The sequence below is a fragment of the Leucoraja erinacea genome, chromosome 22 (assembly GCF_028641065.1).
Source record: "Leucoraja erinacea ecotype New England chromosome 22, Leri_hhj_1, whole genome shotgun sequence".
In the NCBI taxonomy this organism is placed as follows: domain Eukaryota; kingdom Metazoa; phylum Chordata; class Chondrichthyes; order Rajiformes; family Rajidae; genus Leucoraja; species Leucoraja erinaceus.
The window spans coordinates 4,650,169-4,669,299 of NC_073398.1; the positions used below are offsets into that span (position 1 = coordinate 4,650,169).

Genomic DNA, 19,131 nt, shown 5'->3' on the forward strand with positions numbered 1-19,131 from the left:
CAAATCCATACGTCTTTGGAGAGTGGGAGTAAATCAAAGCTCCTGTTGAAAACCTATGCAGGTCACTGAGAGAACGGACAAACTTCGTACAGACAACACCCGTAGTCGGGATCGATCTTGGGTCTCTGGCGCTGTGAGGCAGCAACTCTACTGCTGCACCACTACCCTCCCTAGTGGAAATAAAACCATCATTGTCAACTAAGCTGAGAGCATTTGCTTGCTACGTTCTGCATTTTATTTTCTAGATATTGTTAGTCACTGTCATTGGGTTGGTTCCGTTTTGGCCATTATTATTCTGTAGGATGTTACAGGAGTTGGACCTGCCTCATAGCTGCAGGTACCCAGATTCAATCAGGATGTTGCCAAAGTGGAGTTTCTCCTATGACCTCATGGGTTTCCAGGTGCGCTGGTTTCCTTCCATATCACAAAGACATAGAAGTAGGTTAATAGCCCAATGTAAGTTACTATATAAGATTGTTTAGGGTTTGGACACGTTAAAGGCAGGAAACATGTTCCCAATGTTGGGGGAGTCCAGAACCAGGGGCCACAGTTTAAGAATAAGAGGTAAGCCATTTAGAACGGAGATGAGGAAACACTTTTTCTCACAGAGAGTTGTGAGTCTGGAATCTCTGCCTCAGAGGGCGGTTTTCTGGATAGTTTCAAGAGAGAGCTAGATGGGGCTCTTAAAGATAGCGGAGTCAGGGGATATGGGGAGAAGGCAGAAACGGGGTACTGATTGGGGATGATCAGCCATGATCACATTGAATGGCGGTGCTGGCTCGAAGGGCCGAATGGCCTACTCCTGCACCTATTGTCTATTGTCTATACTCCTTTTAACTTACCCTCTGGAAAATGGCCAAGTAGTCAGAAGGGAGCTGAGAAAACAAAAGAGAATAAATGATGGGGTATTAAGGAGATAGGGAACAGGACTGAAGGGAAGCACGGCTGAGAATCTCCATTGAGCTCATGGCCCATATGGCCTCCTGTTTGTAAGTAAGATGACATTTTAATCATAATCAAATTCTTTTAAATAGTCTGTTTGTGTGTGATGGTTACTCCGATTGGATCACTCCAAACCTCTGAAAATCCAAAATTTCACACTAAAGATGGCACGGGGGAGTATATATTAAGCATCCTAATCCTTTACAAAACCATTATTACAGTGTGAATGGTATTGGTTTATTATTGTGATGTGTGCCGAGATATAGTGAAAAGGCTTTCTTTTGCATGCTATCCAAATGTATCCGTTCATGCCGCACAAGAGTACAATCAAGCCAGACACGTGGACAGCAGGCAGTCAGACTGAAAAATACCAGAGAGCAGAATATAGTTTCCCAGAGAAAAGTCTAATTCACGCAGTGAGCTAGGTTGGAAGATCGAGACTACACCCTAGCTTCTGGAGTACTGTTTACTTGTCTGATCATAAGAGGAAGATACTGGTGATATCAGCTTTCAAGCTTTTGTATCTTTTGCTCGATGGGAGAGGGGAGAAGAAGGAATGACCAGAGTGCGAAAAGTCCTTAATCATGTGGAAATATTTCAACATGGAGGAGAAAGGAATTTGCAAACTGTCAGATACTTGTCTCAAAGGTTGACGATGAGTTAAATGACCAAATAATATGTTTTGATGGCTTTGCAAGAATCCACCTTCCTATCAAATTTTAACGCTGCCATTTCCTCAGGGAGCGGTAGCATGAATCCCTGGTTGGCGGAGGAACTGAAGGAAATCCACATTAGGCAGGAAATGGTGTTGGGTAGACTGATGGGACTGAAGGCTGATAAATCCCCAGGCCCAGATGGTCTGCATCCCAGGGTACTTAAGGAAGTGGCTCTAGAAATTGTGGATGCATTGGTGATCATTTTCCAATGTTCTATAGATTTAGGATCAATTCCTGTGGATTGCCAATGTTATCACACTTTTTAAGAAAGGCGGGAGAGAGAAAACAGGGAATTAGAGACCAGTTAGCCTGACATCGGTGGTGGGGAAGATGCTGGGGTCAATTATAAAAGATGAAATAGCGGCACATTTGGATAGCAGTAACAGGATCGGTCCGAGTCAGAATGGATTTACAAAGGGGAAATCATGCATGACTAATCTTCTGGAATTTTTTGAGGATGTAACTAGAAAAATTGGCAAGGGAGAGCCAGTGGATGTAGTGTACCTGGACTTTCAGAAAGCATTTGATAAGGTCCCACATAGGAGATTAGTGGGCAAAATTAGGGCTGGGCTTGTATAATCTGGAATTTAGAAGGATGAGAGGGAATCTTATTGAAACATTTAAGATTATTGAAACATTTAATTTTGGACACGCTAGAGGCAGGAAACATGTTCCCGATGTTGGGGGAAGTCCAGAACCAGGGGCCATTGTTTAAGAATAAGGGGTAAGCCATTTAGAACAGAGATGAGGAAACACTTCTTCACACAGAGAGTTGTGAGTGTGGGATTCTCTGCCTCAGGGAGCGGTGGAGGCCGGTTCTCTGGATACTTTCAAGACAGCTAGATAGGACTCTTAAAGATAGCCGAGTCGGGGGATACGGGGAGAAGGCAGGAACGGGGTACTGATTAGGGATGATCAGCCATGATCACATTGAGTGGCGATGTTGGCTCGAAGGGCCGAATGGTCTACTCCTGCACCTATTGTCTATTGACAGTGCAATACTGTGTTGTATGGTAGAATGTGCGCTGAAATTTGATACTCAAACTCTGCTTCAACTTGCTTCAACTTAAATTGAATGTACTAACCAAGTCGTCATAGAACAAGCACAGTTTGTAAATTCCATATTGTTCCATAACATGTTTACAAACAGAACTATGGAGAAATTAGCCATAGACACTTATTAAAGGTAGAATAGCACCATAAACCTTTCCAGTATGAATCCTGACCCCATTTTGTAAAATTGTCCATGCTTTGCAAGGTAACATGATCTCGGATCCACAAAGTGCCCAAGGCTAAAGTAACTTGACAATTATATACAGTATTTCAAAAGGAAATATTACTTGCATAATCTTCCTTTGGATACCTGCAGCTGTTGTGTGCCTGATTGTTTAATTTACTCTTCCTGTTTTCATGCCCAGGTTGTACCATTAGCTAGTTTAATTGTGAAAGAAAATCTGACTGATGACGATATCCTCAATTGTCAAAAAACCATCTACAACTTAGTAGATATGGAGAGAAAAAATGATCACTTACCCATTTCAACAGCCGGCACCAGAGGCAAAGGTTCCAAAAGGTAAATGTTTGCATAAAAATTCCGTTCAGTTGTCCAAAACAAAAGTTTTGCTGCCACAGGAAGTATTGATGTGCATGTTTCTATTGTCTGCACCTGATATCTTCCTAAAGGACTTGACTGTATGGATCCCTGGCTGTAATGTCTTGAGCTAAAGGTGTAGTTGGACAGAGATGCGTCTTTTCTCTGTGTCGCATCTTCGCCCCCCCCCTCGCTGCCTGCCATATGGTTTGGGCGCGGCCTTTCCGACCGGAGACCGGCTCAGAGCTTCAGCAGCAGGCGCAGCGCGAATTGCCATCGCAGAGCCTGGGATCCTTGTCGAAGTCCCGACGTCGGAGTCTCGATCGTCCCGGCGAGAGGGTTCTCCTCGTCCGTAGCGGTGACTGCGGAGGGTTCGAGGCTCCGACCACGGGTGCACAAAAGGAGGAAGATTGACTGAACGTTATTGCCTTCCATCACAGTGAGGAATGTTGATTCCACTGTGGTGGATGTTTATGTTAAATTCGAGTTCAGTATTCCGAAAAACGCAAGGAATCATGGTGTTAAAGAGGGAACTGCAGATGCTGGAGAATCGAAGGTTACACAGAAAAGCTGGAGAAACTCAGCGGGTGCAGCAGCATCTATGGAGCGAAGGAAATAGGCAACGTTTCGGGCCGAAACCCTTCTTCAGACTGATCAGGGGTGGGGGTGGGTGGGGACAAGAAAGGGAAAAGGAGGAGTAGCCGGAAGGCTGGAGGGTGGGAGGAGACCTGGGTCTCCTCCATGGCCACAGCGAGCAGCACCGGAAATTGGAGGAACAGCACCTCATATTCCGTTTGGGGAGTCTGCACCCCGGGGGCATGAACATCGACTTCTCCCAATTCTGTTAGTCCTTGCTGTCTCCTCCCCTTCCTCAGCTCCCCTGCTGTCTCCTCCCACCCTCCAGCCTTCCGGCTACTCCTCCTTTTTCCTTTCTTGTCCCCACCCACCCCCACCCCTGATCAGTCTGAAGAAGGGTTTCGGCCCGAAACGTTGCCTATTTCCTTCGCTCCATAGATGCTGCTGCACCCGCTGAGTTTCTCCAGCTTTTCTGTGTAACCAGCAAGGAATCATGGGATTTGTCAAAGGTCGTAAGCTATAAAGGTAAATAGATCTCAGCGCTATGGAGACAGTGAGTCTACTTTTGGTCTTTTTTTAAGCTTCTATTTGTCATGGCTGATTCAAAGTACCAAGATATGAAGCTGGAAGATTTTATATCATGGAAATTCGAAGCTTTGAAGATTTTTTTTAGCGGAGAGTGGGTTAAAAAAAATGGGAAGAAAAGCTGAACTTGCAGCTGTAGCTGCAGCAGCCATGAGGCAGCATGTGCTGCCAAATGCAGCTGAAGAAAAAAGGAACAATTTAAATCAGTACAAAGAACTCCTTGAAGTCTATTGAAAATTATAGAAATCATACATTTAATTTTATTCCCCCCCCCAAGAAAAAAAAATGTTTGTAATTTATCTTCACGATCTCGCTCACTCACGGAGGCATGAACCAATAAAAACGAGAAAAATATCTTTGTACAAAGACAAAATAAATGCATTTCCTTACCTAGAATAATGAAAGCGAAAATATGGAGGAAATAAGGCCCTGTTTACACAAAGCAGCTCAACGCCGCTCAAGAGACCCGTGATATCGGGGGGATATCGGGCGGTGGGGAGACTGGACCAGCTCTCATCCTCAGAACCGCGCCTCATTTGCAGCCAGGATTAAACCTGTGTCCCCGACGCCACAAGCGCTGCCGACCTGTGTCCCATCCCGCCTGGGGTGGGGGGGGGGGCAGGGGCAGAGATGTCCGAACCGACGGGACACCGATCCACAGGCCCACTGCCAGCACAAACCCACAGCAGGTGCAACTCCAGCCCAACCCCACTCCAACTGCAGATGGGCCGCTACGGCGACAAGTGCCAGTTCGCCCACGGCCTGGCCAAGCTCTGCCCCTAAGGTACCCACTGCTACTTCATCCAGCCGCCGGCTGCCCATCTTCAGCAGGATCTCGGTGTCAGAGGTATAATCAAAGGGAAGGGCTGGTGTGTTCAGTAATTTTGATTGGATTCACTCAACCAGCATTCCACATACAAATCTATCACGCAAAGCTCAATCCAGAAATGTTGCAAAATTGCAGTGTAGAGACAAACTTCTTCAATGAGATAATGTACTCATCCACAGTATCACTAGACTTCTGGTTTCTTGTGTGAAATTTGTAACTTTCTGCAATCTCTATGGGCTTAGGGTTGAAGCGAGCATCAAGTTTTGAGAGAAGAGTCTCAAATGAAACATTCCTTGCTTTCTCTGGGGCGAGGATGTTGGTGAAAGTTTCATAAACTTCAGGACCAATTTCAGTTAATAAAATGGCTTTGTTTCGTTCCTGGATGGCCTTGTTTTGTGCTCTTACCTGCACTTGATCATCATCCTCTGTTTCTTCAGCTTCAATAATGTCATTTGCAATAAAAATCATTTCCATTCGCTCACCGTACGAGGTAAAGGTTTCACGGTTCTTGTCGAAAGTCCTGAGTCGGCCTATGTATCCCAAGGACACCATCTTGCCCCGTAGACACAACACAAAGATAGCCTGACAAATTCTCCACGATTTGTACAGCTGCTGTTTTAAACTGCAGCCCCATGCAGAGAAGGATCTGTGGCCTATCGTGTCCAGTTCGCAAACAACTGCAACATAGCTTCGTATTTGATGTTTAAAATGATAAACAATGCTGCATATTGCAAAACAATCCTGCACTGTATTTAAAGGTTGAGTTCACCAACTCTATCCGATCCTCGTCGCCATTGTAAGATATTATGGCTTCAGCATGCAGATTGAAACAAGCACAGGTTTTAAGTACACGCTGTTGCCAGTGTGGGTCTTCATTATTTCACAAAAGTATACTGTGCATATTCACAAGACTGATAAGATATAGAATATATCACATAGAAACATAGAAACATAGAAATTAGGTGCAGGAGTAGGCCATTCGGCCCTTCGAGCCTGCACCGCCATTTAATATGATCATGACATGACACAAATCATACCATTCTAGTACTGTTCTTAAAGTTACAGTTACCATTATATACACAACAATGTGTGAGTTAAAGGGGACTTGCAGTGCACTATTTTCACTCAGAGGGGGGTAGATATATGGAGTGAGCTGCCGGTGGAAACAGTAGAGGTCGGGTCAATTCCGATATTTAAAAGACACCTGGACAGGTACATGGAACAAAGAAATGTTTGGGAGGGCTATGGGCAAGATGCGGCAAGTAGGGTAAACTTGGTCAGCATTGACGTTGGGCCAAAGGGCCTGTTTCCATGCTCTGCAGTTCATTGATTATCTTTCTTCTCTGATTCTCTTAACCTTTTCTGCTCTTTTCATGTTAATTTAATAGCCCATATTTTTTCTGTTTGTGCTGTTCTGAAATGCTGCAAGTATTTTCCGAATGTTCAAGTGTTCTTGTTATCTGTGGTTGCTGAGGTAGGAGGAGTATGGGAGTTTTTGATGTGTTCCTCCCGTACTCTATCCATGGCAATCCCTTTTGTGCTATATTGTATTATATTCCGCATAGTTGCTCCCTTTTTCTATACTAGCGATTCCTTTTGGCTTTTACCTACTGCATGTTTGAGAGGTGAATTGTCTTAATTTCGAATCAGAATTACTATTTGCGCCACCACTCAGTATAATCAGTCCATAGTTAAAGGGGGAAGGAAGAGAAAGAGATTGGGAAGAAAATCACCCAGCCCCCGCAATTTTCATTGTGTGTAGTTGGGATGGGATAGGGGGGGGGGTGGGGGAGTGGGGGGGGGGGGAGAGAGAGGGGGGGGGGGGGGGGGGTAGGGGGGGGGGGGGGGACGGGGAGGGAGGGAGGGAGTGACTGAACGAGGGATTGGGGGCGAGGAGTAGGGAGGGGAAAGAAGAGGGAGGGTGAAGAGGAGGGGGAGGGAGTGCTAGCGGATGAGGGGAAATGAAGGAGGATAGGGGTAGGAAGAGGGATGATGAAGCGCAGTTCGGGGAGGGGGGGTTGCCGTGACTCGCATCACAATGGCGATTTCTGGTGTCACAACGGGAACCCGTCAGCCGCGCTGCTCAGTTTGGTGGAATATTGTGTTGGGGGAATGGGGCCCAACAGGTCCCACTTGGTCTAGTGATCTTATAAATGCTCGTTTCAAGTTGATGCCATTTGTGATCGCAAGTATGGCAACAATCTAACCTTACAGCAGGGCCTTCTGGAGAATCTGATTTGTAAGGCAAAATTCAGAGATTGATTTCTTTAATTGATTATTTTTACTGTGCCCCCATTAGTTCTATTCTAATCAAGGCTTCTAATGTTAACATATGTGGACTTAAACAGATCTTAAAAATGATATACTGTAAAGCATTACTGAGGTAAATAATTCCATTAAAAATAGTTTTCTGAATAATCACCAACACTTGTAGAGAGAACTGGTGCAAGGAAGTACATATGATTTCTGCTGAACTATATGTTCAAATGGAAGATGAAACAAAATTGTTAGTGGGTGTGACTGATGTAATTTAAATGGTAGAGTTAAAGACAGGCATTTTGATTTTGGTTTGGTTGTTTTTAGCCAGTAATCAGTCCTGTGTTCTGAACCCAATCCCTTGCAGAGATGAACAATACCGGATCATGTGGAATGAGTTAGAAACCCTCGTGAGGGCGCACTTAAACAACTCGGAGAAACACCAGCGTGTGCTGGAATGTTTGCTGGCCTGTCGGAGCAAGCCACCGGAAGAAGAAGAGCGCAAAAAGAGTCGGAGGAAAAGGGAAGATAAAGAAGATAAATCCGAAAAAAACGTGAAAGAACACGAGGCTGACAAGACCTGGCAAGAATCTGAACGGTGAGCGTAGTGTTGTCGAAGTCAAGGGGCTACAGGTATTATCAGAATAACATTGAATTCAATAGCACCTCGTATTCCACTTGGGTAACTTTTGAACTTTGAACTTTGAGTTGTCATGGCCTCAGAATTAAAGACTGCTCTGTTAGAAAGGAGGTGAGGAGGAACATCTTTAGTCTGAGGGTAGTTAATCAGTGGAACTCATTGCCACAGAGGGCTGTGGAGGCCAAGTCAGTGGATATGTTTAAGGCAGAAATTCTTAATTAGAACGGGTGTCAAGGGTTTTGGGGAGAAGGCAGGAAAATGAGATTAGGAGGCAGAGATCAGCCATGATTGAATGGTGGAGTAGACTTGATGGGCTGAGGGGCCTAATTCTACGCCTTGAACTTGTGATTTCTCCAATTTTGGGTAACAACCCCTCCTGCATTCATAACTATTTCTCCTGTCTTTTCCCTACCTTGTCATTTCAAAGCCAATGACAACTTGTAAGTACAAATGCATTCAATGGAAGTAGTTTGTTAGCTAGCACAGTGAAACTCCAATAATCCGCTGTTTGATTATTCATAAATCCCGTACCAATCAAAGATTTTTCTTTATATGCCTTAAAAATATCCAGTGACTTGTCCTGTTTTTTTTTAAATTATCTGTACACTCCAAGCCCCTATTCCTTGTAGATAACAAGGATTTGGTGTATATCATGTCCTGTCAGTGTAGCAGTCATACAGAGTATACAAAGATATGTAATGTACCTTGCTCCATTGCCAGCTGAATGGGTAAGACCTATAGAAAGCCGTCCCCAGAGTAGAGCCTCCCATGAACCTGATCAATAGAGCATTATTCAGATAGGATCACTCACAAGGAGATTAATAATCACTAAATTAAGAAGATTAGCACACTGGCCTCACATGCCAGAGAGCGATTCAAACCTCGGGTGCTGTTTGTGTGGACTTTGCACATTCTTCCTGGGACCGTGTGGGTTTCCTCCAGGTTCTCTGGCTTCCTCCCACATCCCAAAATATGCAGGTTCGTAGATTAATTGGCCTCTGTAAATTTCCCCAAAATTACAGGGGGTAGATGCAAAAGTGGGTAACACAGAACGTGTGTGAACGGTTGGTGAGGACTCAGATGGCCGAAGGGACCTGTTTCTATGATGTACGTAAACTAAACTAAAAAGTAATCCAGTTTGTAAAGTGAATGAGTTTGCATTAATATCAGTACTTTTTCTGTGAGCCATTTGGCTACATTTTTCCATTCACTTGTCCAACAGAGGAGTGCAGCATGTTAATGTACCCTCAGGCTCGATCAGGATAAAATCCCAATGTTACTATTAAGGGCCTGTCCCACTGTATGAGGTAATTTAAGAGTTCTCCCGAGTTTTCCCCTGATTCGAACATGGAGAATGTCCATTGCGGGTCCGTAGAAGTTCGTGGATGTCTCGTAGCAGCTCGAACGAGTAAAAAGTAAAACCATTTTTCATCGCGAGTATTTTTTTTACTTGTGGACATTTTTCACATGTGTTGAAAAGATGCCATGAGTTTACCGGATTTCCCGAGTACCTACCGTTACTCGTACGAGCCGCTACGAGACATCCACAAACTCCTACGGACATTCTCCGAGTTCGAATCAGGGGAAAACTCGGGAGAACCCTTGAATTACCTCATACGGTAGGCCCTTTAGGAGGAGAACAGAGCCCAATCTTCGTTATTAGGATTTGACTCAATTTCTGGTGCAACAAGATGATGCTGTGAAAGGCTGCATTAATTTAATTTAATGCCTGTCCCCACCCACCCCCGCCCCCGATCAGTCTGAAGAAGGGTTTCGGCCCGAAACGTTGCCTATTTCCTTCGCTCCATAGATGCTGCTGCACCCGCTGATTTTCTCCAGCTTTTTTGTGTAACCTTTAATTTAATGGTCATTTGTTTGTAGTTTAGTTTATTGTCATGTTTACCGAGGTACAGTGAAAAGCGTTTGTTGCGTGCTAACCAGCAAGCGGAAAGACTATACATGATTACAATTGAGCCAACCACAGGGTACAGATACGTGATTAATCGAATATTGTTTAGTACAAGGTAATGTCCAGTAAAGTCTAATTTAAGATAGTCTTGAGGGTCAGAAGTGATGGGAGTATATAGCCCATCAAGTCTAATCCACCATTCAATCACGGCTGATCTATCTCTCCCTCCTAACCCCATTCTCCTGCCTTCTCCCCATAACCTCTGACACCTGTCAGAGGGTCTCCAGTGAGATGGAAAGTAGCTCAGGATCGCTCTCTAGTATGGTTCAGTATGACTCAGTTGCCTGATAACAGCTGGTAATAAACTGTCCCTGAATCTGGAGGTGTGCATTTTCACACTTCTGTACCTCTTGGCTGATGGGTGAGGGAGCAAGAGGGAGTGGCTGGGGTGAGACTCGTCCTTGATTATGCTGCTGGCCCCGTCTCATGTTGACATGAGTTTGCATGTGAATGTTAGCACTATTTGATCCTGTCTGCAAGCTCAATTAATGAATGCTTGGAATTTATCTGTAAAGACAAAAGGGAGCACTGGAACGAGAGAAGGATGAAGTAGCCGAAGCTGAGATAATCAAAGACTCTCCTGACTCGCCTGAACCACTGAACAAAAAGCCACGGGTCAGCGTAGGAGAAACACAGCCTCCAGAGAAGATTAAAGGTAAGCTGCTTTCTACTAAATAATGGTCTTGCGTATAGATTAAACATTTAGTTTAGTTTAGAGATACAGTGCAAAGACAGACCCTTCGGCTCACTGAGTCCATGCTGAACAGTGATCCCCGTACCCGAGGGCTATCTGCACACTAGGAACAATTTACAATTTTACTGAAGCCAATTAACCAACAAGCCTACACGTCTTTTTGGAGAGTGGGAGGAAACCAGAGCACCCGGAATAAACCCATGCGGTCACGGGAACAACGTACAAACTCCATACAGACGGCACCCGTGGTCAGGATCGAACCCGGGTATCTGGCCCAAAAAGGTGGCAACTCTACCACTGTACCACCGTGCCGGTAGTGTATTTAAGGTTTAGTTCCATATTTAGAGTAGAGATACAGCATGGAAACAGGCCCACCGAGTCGGCACCAACCAGCGATCCCCGCACACTAACACTACCCTACACGCACTCGGTACAATTTTACATTTACACCAAGCCAATTAACCTACAAACCTGTACCCCTTTAGGTCACGGGGAGAACGTACACACTCCGTACAGACAGCACCCGTAGTTGGGATCAAAGGCAGTAGATCTACCGCTATGCCACCATGCCTCCCTTTTAACACTTCAACCTGTTCATGATATTTTAACACTTGAACAAGTGATATGTAAACAAAAATCCCTGAGAGTTAATTTTTTTATAATGTATTATAAAGCTACCAGGGGGAGAGGGGAGGGATTTAATTTACATTCAGTTTCAGAAAGCACATTGCCGCCATTTTTGGGAAGTAAATGGTCAAAATGGACCACAAATGCAAATTGACAATTTTCTTTGAAGTACAGGAATAAGTAGACAGAAAATGTTAAACAGGACTGCAAAATAAGAAGTTGAATTTTGTAATCAGGAAGTGTACAGACATAAGTGTAATGTGTTTAACAGCAAGGTGTCAGGCAATTTAATTGTTGAGATATTTAAAAGGAATTGGAATGAAGGTGATGAGGATGAACTGATACGTAAATAGTTCACATTGGAGACAAAAGGAACAAAGATGCTGGAATCTCGAGTAAAGCACGATGCTGATGTAAACGCTGTAAGGCAGCAACTGAACCGCTGCCCAACCGTGCTGCCCTGATTGTCACAGATTAAAGATAGATAGAAGGTACACAAAAATGCTGGAGGAACTCAGCGGGTGCAGCAGCATCTATGGAGCGAAGGGAATAGGTGACGTTTCGGCCAAAACCCTTCTTCAGACTGATAGGGGGTGGGGGGGAGAAGGAAGGAAAAAGGGAGGAGGAGGAGCCCGAGGGCGGGGGGATGGGAGGAGACAGCTGGAGGGTTAAGGAAGGGGAGGAGACAGCAAGGTGCTAGCAAAATTGGGAGAATTCAATGTTCATGGCCTCCAGACGCAGGCTACCCAGGCGGAATATGAGGTGCTGTTCGTCCGATTTCCGGTGTTGCTCACTCTGGCAATGGAGGAGACCCAGGACAAAGAGGTCGGATTGAGAATGGGAGGGGGAGTTGAAGTGCTGAGCCACCGGGAGTTCAGGTAGGTTCTTGCGGACTGAACGGAGGTGTTCGGCGAAACAATCGCCCAACGTCCGCTTAGTCTCACCGATGTAAATCAGCTGGCATCTAGAGCAGCGGATGCAGTAGATGAGGTTGGAGGAGATACAGGTGAACATTTGTCACACCTGGAACGACTGCTTGGGTCCTTGAATGTAGTCGAGGGGGCAGGTAAAGGGACAGGTGTTGCATTTCTTGCGGTTGCAACGGAAAGTGCCCGGGGAGGGGGTGGTACGGGAGGGAAGGGAAGAGTTGACAAGGGAGTTACGGAGGGAGCGCTTTGCGGAAGGCAGACATAGGGGGAGATGGGAAGATGTGGCGAGTGGTGGGGTTACGTTGGAGGTGGCGAAAATGGCGGAGGATGATTTGTTGTATTTGCCGGCTGGTGGGGTGAAAGGTGAGGACTAGGGGGACTCTGCCCTTGTTGCGAGTGCGGGGATGGGGAGAGAGAGCATATCTCCTCAAAGATAGATAGAAGATCTCTCCTGAAACAGATAGAAGATCTCTCATGGTCCAAGAACACTGATGCTATTATAAAGAAAGCACATCAGAGCATCTACTTCCTGAGAAGATTACGGCGAGTCGGTATGTCAAGGAGGATTCTCTCTAACTTCTACAGGTGCACAGTAGAGAGCATGCTGACCGGTTGCATCGTGGCTTGGTTCGGCAACTTGAGCGCCCTGGAGCGGAAAAGGCTACAAAAAGTAGTAAACACTGTCCAGTCCATCATCGGCTTTGACCTCCCTTCCATCGAGGGGATCTATCGCAGTCGTTGCCTCAAAAAGGCTGGCAACATCATCAAGGACCCACATCATCCTGGCCACACACTCATCTCCCCGCTATCTTCAGGTAGAAGGAACAGGAGCCTGAAGACTGCAACGTCCAGGTTCAGAAACAGCTTCCCCACAGCCATCAGGCTATTAAACTCAAACAAAACTCTGAACATTAATACCCCATTATCAGTTTATTTGCACTTTATCTGTTTTATTTATTTATATTTATACAATGGTATATGGACACACTGATCTGTTCTGTATTCATGCCTTCTATATTCTGTTGTGCTGAAGCAAAGAAATAATGTAATTGTCCTATCTGGGACACATGACAATAAACTCTCTTGAATCTAAAGTTTATTGAATGGATTACAGGGTGAGAGAGCTGAGGCCTTAGGTGACATTATCTATTTTATGCATTTCAATAGCTGCTTAGAATCTGTTCTGTTTTAAATAGGTAATGATCAGTTCTGCCCTTTTGTTGTTACACCAATCTCCAGGTCCAGTCTCTTTGCTCACATTCTGGACGAATAGGATCAACACAGCAAATTCAAGAAAGCATCAGGAATTTGCGGGCCGTTTGAGTTCTATTAACAACAAAGCTGAATTGTACCAACACCTCAAGGAGGAAAATGGGTCAGTACCCCTTTTCTGTCTATGATTAGAAACTTTGGGTCGCAACGTGCTGTAATGAGACGGTAAAAATTAAACTTTCATTAAGTTTTCTTCAAAGACTTTTTAAAGCTCTTATCAATAATGTTAGTAAAACTCCAGCAATCCATTATCCCATTGTTCATATAATGCAATTGTTTGGTATCTGATTTATAGCACGGCCCCTCTCCCCTTCCCTCCCACCCGTACATCTGCTCCCTTTAGCCTCGCCAGGCCCCCATTCCCATGCGCCCTTTAAACTCACCCAGGATTCCCCTTCACACACTCCCTTTAAACTCACCCTGCTTTTCATTCCCATGTTTCCTTCAATGTCTGTAGAAGGGTCTTGACCCAAATCATCACCTATTGCTTTTCTATAGAAATGCTGCCTGACCCACTGAGTTACTCCAGCTTGTTTAGTTTAAGTTTAGTTTGGTTTAGTGACACAGCACAGAAACAGGCCCTTCGGTCCATCGGATCCGATCCGACCAGCGATTTCCACACGTTAACACTACCCCCCACACACTAGGGACAATCTTTATACATGTGTACCTAGCCAATTAACTTGCAAACCTGTAAGTCTTTGGAGCGTGGGAGGAAACCGAAGATCTCGGAGAAAACCAACGCAGGTCACGGGGAGAACGTACAAACTCCGTACAGACAGCACCTGTGGTCAGGATTGAACCCGGGTCTATGGCGCTGTAAGGCAGCAACTCTACCGCTGTGCCACCAGGCCTCCACGGTGTCTGTCTTTCCTTTAAACTCACCTACTTCAATGGAAGATGAGTGAATTCTAATATTGAATAAATGTTATTAGCCAAGTATATATGCATACGAGGAATTTGCCTTGGTGCTGTGCTCACAACTAACAACACGATATACAGTAAACAATTAAGAATAAAACATAATTTAAACATGTGAAGAATGAAATAAAATACCAGAGCAAAAGGAGGCTACAGACTACTGGTTGTTGAGTAAAGCTACTGCTCATGGGGAACAAGGTGTCTTCATGTCTGGCTGTGGCGATGATGTGATATTAGGAATAATGTCCAGGTATGGAAATCTGCCATCTGGCCTCACCAAAGCCAAGTGTGCCAGATTGTTGGAGTTTTGCTGTAATCATTTTGACTATTTGTTAAATGTCGGCATGTTATAATATGGGCAGCGCATTGCCTTGTGACATAGTATCATTGTATTTTTGTGTCTTGTAGAATGGATACACATGAAAACGGCAAGGCCAGCAGACAATAAAGAGAAGCTGCAACGTAAGATGTTTCGCAAGTGCCCAGGTCGGTTGGCTTGTTGTGTTTGTGGGAATTTTTCATTTACAAACACGAGACATTTAAAGAAAATCGACCTCAGCCTCCCAAAATGCTCCGCTGAAAGACGAATGCACCAAAATGAAATGTACGACATTTTCGAGCTGAAGCTGTGATCAAGAGTAATTTTACACTTTGATGGCATTTTCTACTTTGAAATACATTGACATTTTTACACTTGTTACATTAACTCAAAAATAAAAATTATACTTCTACACAAATGTTAGTTTCTTAAACCTGTTTCTGACTCCAGACACAACGTGTCTAATAACATGGTTTACTATTGTACAGCGTTGAACTTCCCACTATGATTATAAAGTACCCCATATTTAAATTTGATTCAGGATTAGTTGTTGCATTTATTGCCCATTTTGTATGCATCAGATGGCTTGTAGCCATTTTCAGGCACATTAAAAGCCAGCAGTGTTGATGCAGTCCTACAGCACCTCATTATCCTGCTTTGGCTATTCCTTGGGGTCAAAAATGACTTGCAATGACCTTGGTTTTGTGGGTGCTGTGGTAGCTGATGAGGACAATCTGGAAACTGCAGACTCTTCCACCATGGCTTAGATGGTTTGTGAGGTGGTGTCCAGGTATGTTTACGCAGGACTTCTTTGTGCTCACAGTGTGTGGCCTTGACATTCTCAAGATCATCCTAAATGCTGCTGCTCCGCTTTAAGTGGTCATGGCTCAGAGGTTCATTGAAGTCACTGGAGCGGTCTATCATTGTGTTTGTATTACATTCCATCTTTATTGCCATGGCAGAATTTAACTGTGCAACATCTCGTCTGGTTCTATAATTGTACTACTTTATGTCTGCTAAACAAATTAGCTTTATTGCTTAAGAAGGAACTGCAGATGCTGGAAAATCGAAGGTACACAAAAATGCTGGAGAAACTCAGCGGGTGCAGCAGCAACTATGGAGCGAAGGAGATAGGCAACGTTTCAGGCCGAAACCTTTCTTCAGATTAGGTTTATTATTGTCACCTGTATCCAGGTAAAGTGAAAAGCTTTGTTTTGTTATCTATCCAATTAAATTTAATAATACTAAGCATCAATCCATTAAAGCCAAACTCAATTACTATGGATAGAGCAAAGAGTATAGTGATAAAGAAGATACAGAGTAAAGAATATAATTCACAACATTGTAAATCATCAGTTCCATAGACAAACTAGAATGTCCACAATGGAGATGAATCGGACAGTACCTAACTTCTGTAAGGACCATTCAGAAGCCTGACAACACGGGATGAAGCTGTTCCTGAGTCTGGTGGTGCGCTCTTTCAAGTTTCTGTACCTTCTGCTAGATGGGAGTGGAAGAAGGAATGACTCGGATGGGACAAGTCTTTGGTTATGTTGGCTGCTTTTCTGAGGTAGTGTGAAGTATGGATGGAGTTAATGGTGGGGGTTCTAGTTTGTGTGATGGACTGGACAACATCCACAACTCTTGGCAATTTCTTTGGCAGAGCTATTCCCAAACCAAGCTAGAATGCATCCCACCAGTATCCTGAGAGGTTTGTACGAGTCTTTGGATACATGCTGACTTTTTTGTAAGCTGCAAAGTCAGGGTATGGAGATTGTTATTGCAGCAAAACAGTGTATGTAAACATAGCACAGTGTACGCCAAATATCTCTGCTCGAATACATCTTCGTAGCTGGAAGCCGCCCCCGGACCTGTCCATCAAGTGCCGAGGGGGATGAACCAGGGAGTGGCCTACTCCCCAGGAACCGCCACAGGACCCACCCCACCCCCCACAAGAACCGGAGGCACGAAACAGACAGAGGGACGTACGAGACGACACGCCTGTGTGAGCAGGTGCCAGGCGAAGGTGGCGGCGCGGGCGCTTGGGGAATGGGCCGGAACGGAGGATGACCCCGAGGACGAGTCCACGCAAGTAGCACCGGCTGGCTGATGTCCACATGTGCCGGCTTCAGCTGCGCAACGGAGACCGTCTCACGACGACCCCCCATGTCCAAAACGAACGTGGAAGGGCCATACTTGAGGACCTTGAATGGTCCTTCTTACGGCCGCTGAAGGGGCTGTTCGGTGCACGACCCGATGCAGGAAAATAATGGGCAGTCCTGGAGAACGATATATATAGGAGAAGGGCCTTGGTCAGGGAGGTGACCAAGAACCCGATGGTTACTCTGACAGCTTCCAGAAGGACAACAATATCTGCATCACTCCACCAATCAGGCCTTTATGGTACAGACGGAAGTAACTCCTCACTAAAAGGTACAAGACAGCCCGCTTGGAGTTTGCCAAAAGGCACTTGAAGGATTCTCAGACCATGAGAAACAGGATTCTCTGGTCTGATGAAACCAAGATTGAACTCTTTGGCCTGAATGCCAAGTGTCACGTCTGGAGGAAACCAGGCATCGCTCATCACCTGGCCAATATCATACCTACGGTGAAGCATGATGGTGGCAGCATCATGCTGTGGGGATGTTATTCAGTGGCAGGAACTGGGAGACTAGTCAGGATCGAGGAAAAGATGAACAGACCAAAATACAGAGAGATCGTTGGTGAAAACCTGCTCCAGAGCGTTCTGGACCTCAGACTGGGGCGGAGGTTCACCTTCCAACAGGACAACGACCCTAAGCACACAGCCAAGACAACGCAGGAGTGGCTTCGTGACAAGTCTGTGAATGTTCTTAAGTGGCCCAGCCAGAGCCCGGCCTTGAACCCGATCGAACATCTCTGGAGAGACCTGAAAATAGCTGTGCATCGACGCTCCCCATCCAACCTGACAGAGCTTGAGAGGATCTGCAGAGAAAGAATGGAAGAAATGACCCAAATACAGGTGTGCCAAGCTTGTAGCGTCATACCCAAGAAGACTTGAGGCTGTAATCGCTGCCAAAGGTGCCTCAACAAAGTAATAAAGGGTCTGAATACTTATGTAAAGTGATATTTCAGTTATTTCTTTTTAATTACTTTGCAAAAAAAAATTTAAACACCTGTTTTTGCTTTTTTTATTGTGAGATATTGTGTGTAGATTGATGATTTAAAAAAAAAAAGAATTTAATCAATTTTAGAATTAGGCTGTAACATACCAAAATGTGATGGGGTCTGAATACTTTCTGAATGCACTGTATACATACACATGTACTCAAACAAAGAATAGTAGTGCAATAACAATAATAATAATAATAGTCTATTGAAGTTCAGAGCTTATTTGAGGTTGTAGTGTTTAATAGCCTGATGGCTGTAGGGAACAAGCTGTTCCTGAACCTGGACGTTACAGTTTTCTGGCTCCTGTACCTTCTTCCCAATGGCAGGGGTGAAATGAGTGTGTGGCCAGGATGGTGTGGGTCTCTGATAATGTTGGCTGCCTTTTTGAGGCAGCGACTCCGATAGATCCCGTCAATGGTGGGGAGGTCAGAGCCGGTGATGGACTGGGCAGTGGTCACAACTTTTTGCAGTCTTTTCCGCTCTTGGACGTTCAAGTTGCCGAACCAGGCCAACCAACCAGTCAGTATGCTCTCTACTGAACACCTGTAGAAGTTGAAGAGAATCCTCTCTCACATACCGAATCTCTGTAAGCTTCTCAGGAAGTAGAGGCGCTGATGTGCTTTCTTTATAATTGCATCAGTGTGCTGGGTCCAGGAAAGAACTTCGGAAATATGCACGCCCAGGAATTTGAAGTTTTTGACTCTCTCCACCATCATCCCATTGATATAAACAGGATTGTGGGTCCTCATCCTTCCTCTTCCAAAGTCCACGATCTGTTCATTGGTTTTACTGATATTGAGAGCCAGGTTGTTGTGCTGGCACCATTTGGTCAATCGGTCAATCTCACTACTATACTCTGACTCACCACCATCTGTAATCGTCCAACAACGGTGGTGTCGTCGGCGAACTTGGAGATGGAGTTCACACTATGTCCGGCTACACAGTCATGAGTATAGAGTGAGTAGAGCAGGGGGCTGATCACGCAGCCTTGAGGTGCTCCCGTACTGATTGTTAACGAGGAAGAAGTGTTTCTGCCAATCCAAACAGACTGTGGTCTGTGGATGAGGAAGTAGATGATCCAATTGCAGAGGGATGAGCAGAGACCCAGTTCTGTG

At 45.0% G+C, this 19,131-nt stretch overlaps 1 protein-coding gene across 3 annotated transcripts in view; it reads left to right on the forward strand.

Annotated features, from left to right (window-relative positions):
• ints13 (integrator complex subunit 13) overlaps positions 1-15,284 on the forward strand; it is an 83,142-nt gene extending 67,858 nt beyond the window's left edge. For all 3 annotated transcript variants that reach the window (XM_055652805.1, XM_055652806.1, XM_055652808.1), the window contains 5 exons: positions 3,077-3,231; positions 7,863-8,093; positions 10,620-10,759; positions 13,594-13,729; positions 14,956-15,284. In XM_055652805.1, coding sequence (XP_055508780.1) covers positions 3,077-3,231; positions 7,863-8,093; positions 10,620-10,759; positions 13,594-13,729; positions 14,956-14,995 — 702 coding nt within the window. In that variant the 3' untranslated portion in view covers positions 14,996-15,284. The remainder of the gene's footprint in view (positions 1-3,076; positions 3,232-7,862; positions 8,094-10,619; positions 10,760-13,593; positions 13,730-14,955) is intronic.
• The last annotated feature ends 3,847 nt before the right edge of the window (positions 15,285-19,131 follow it).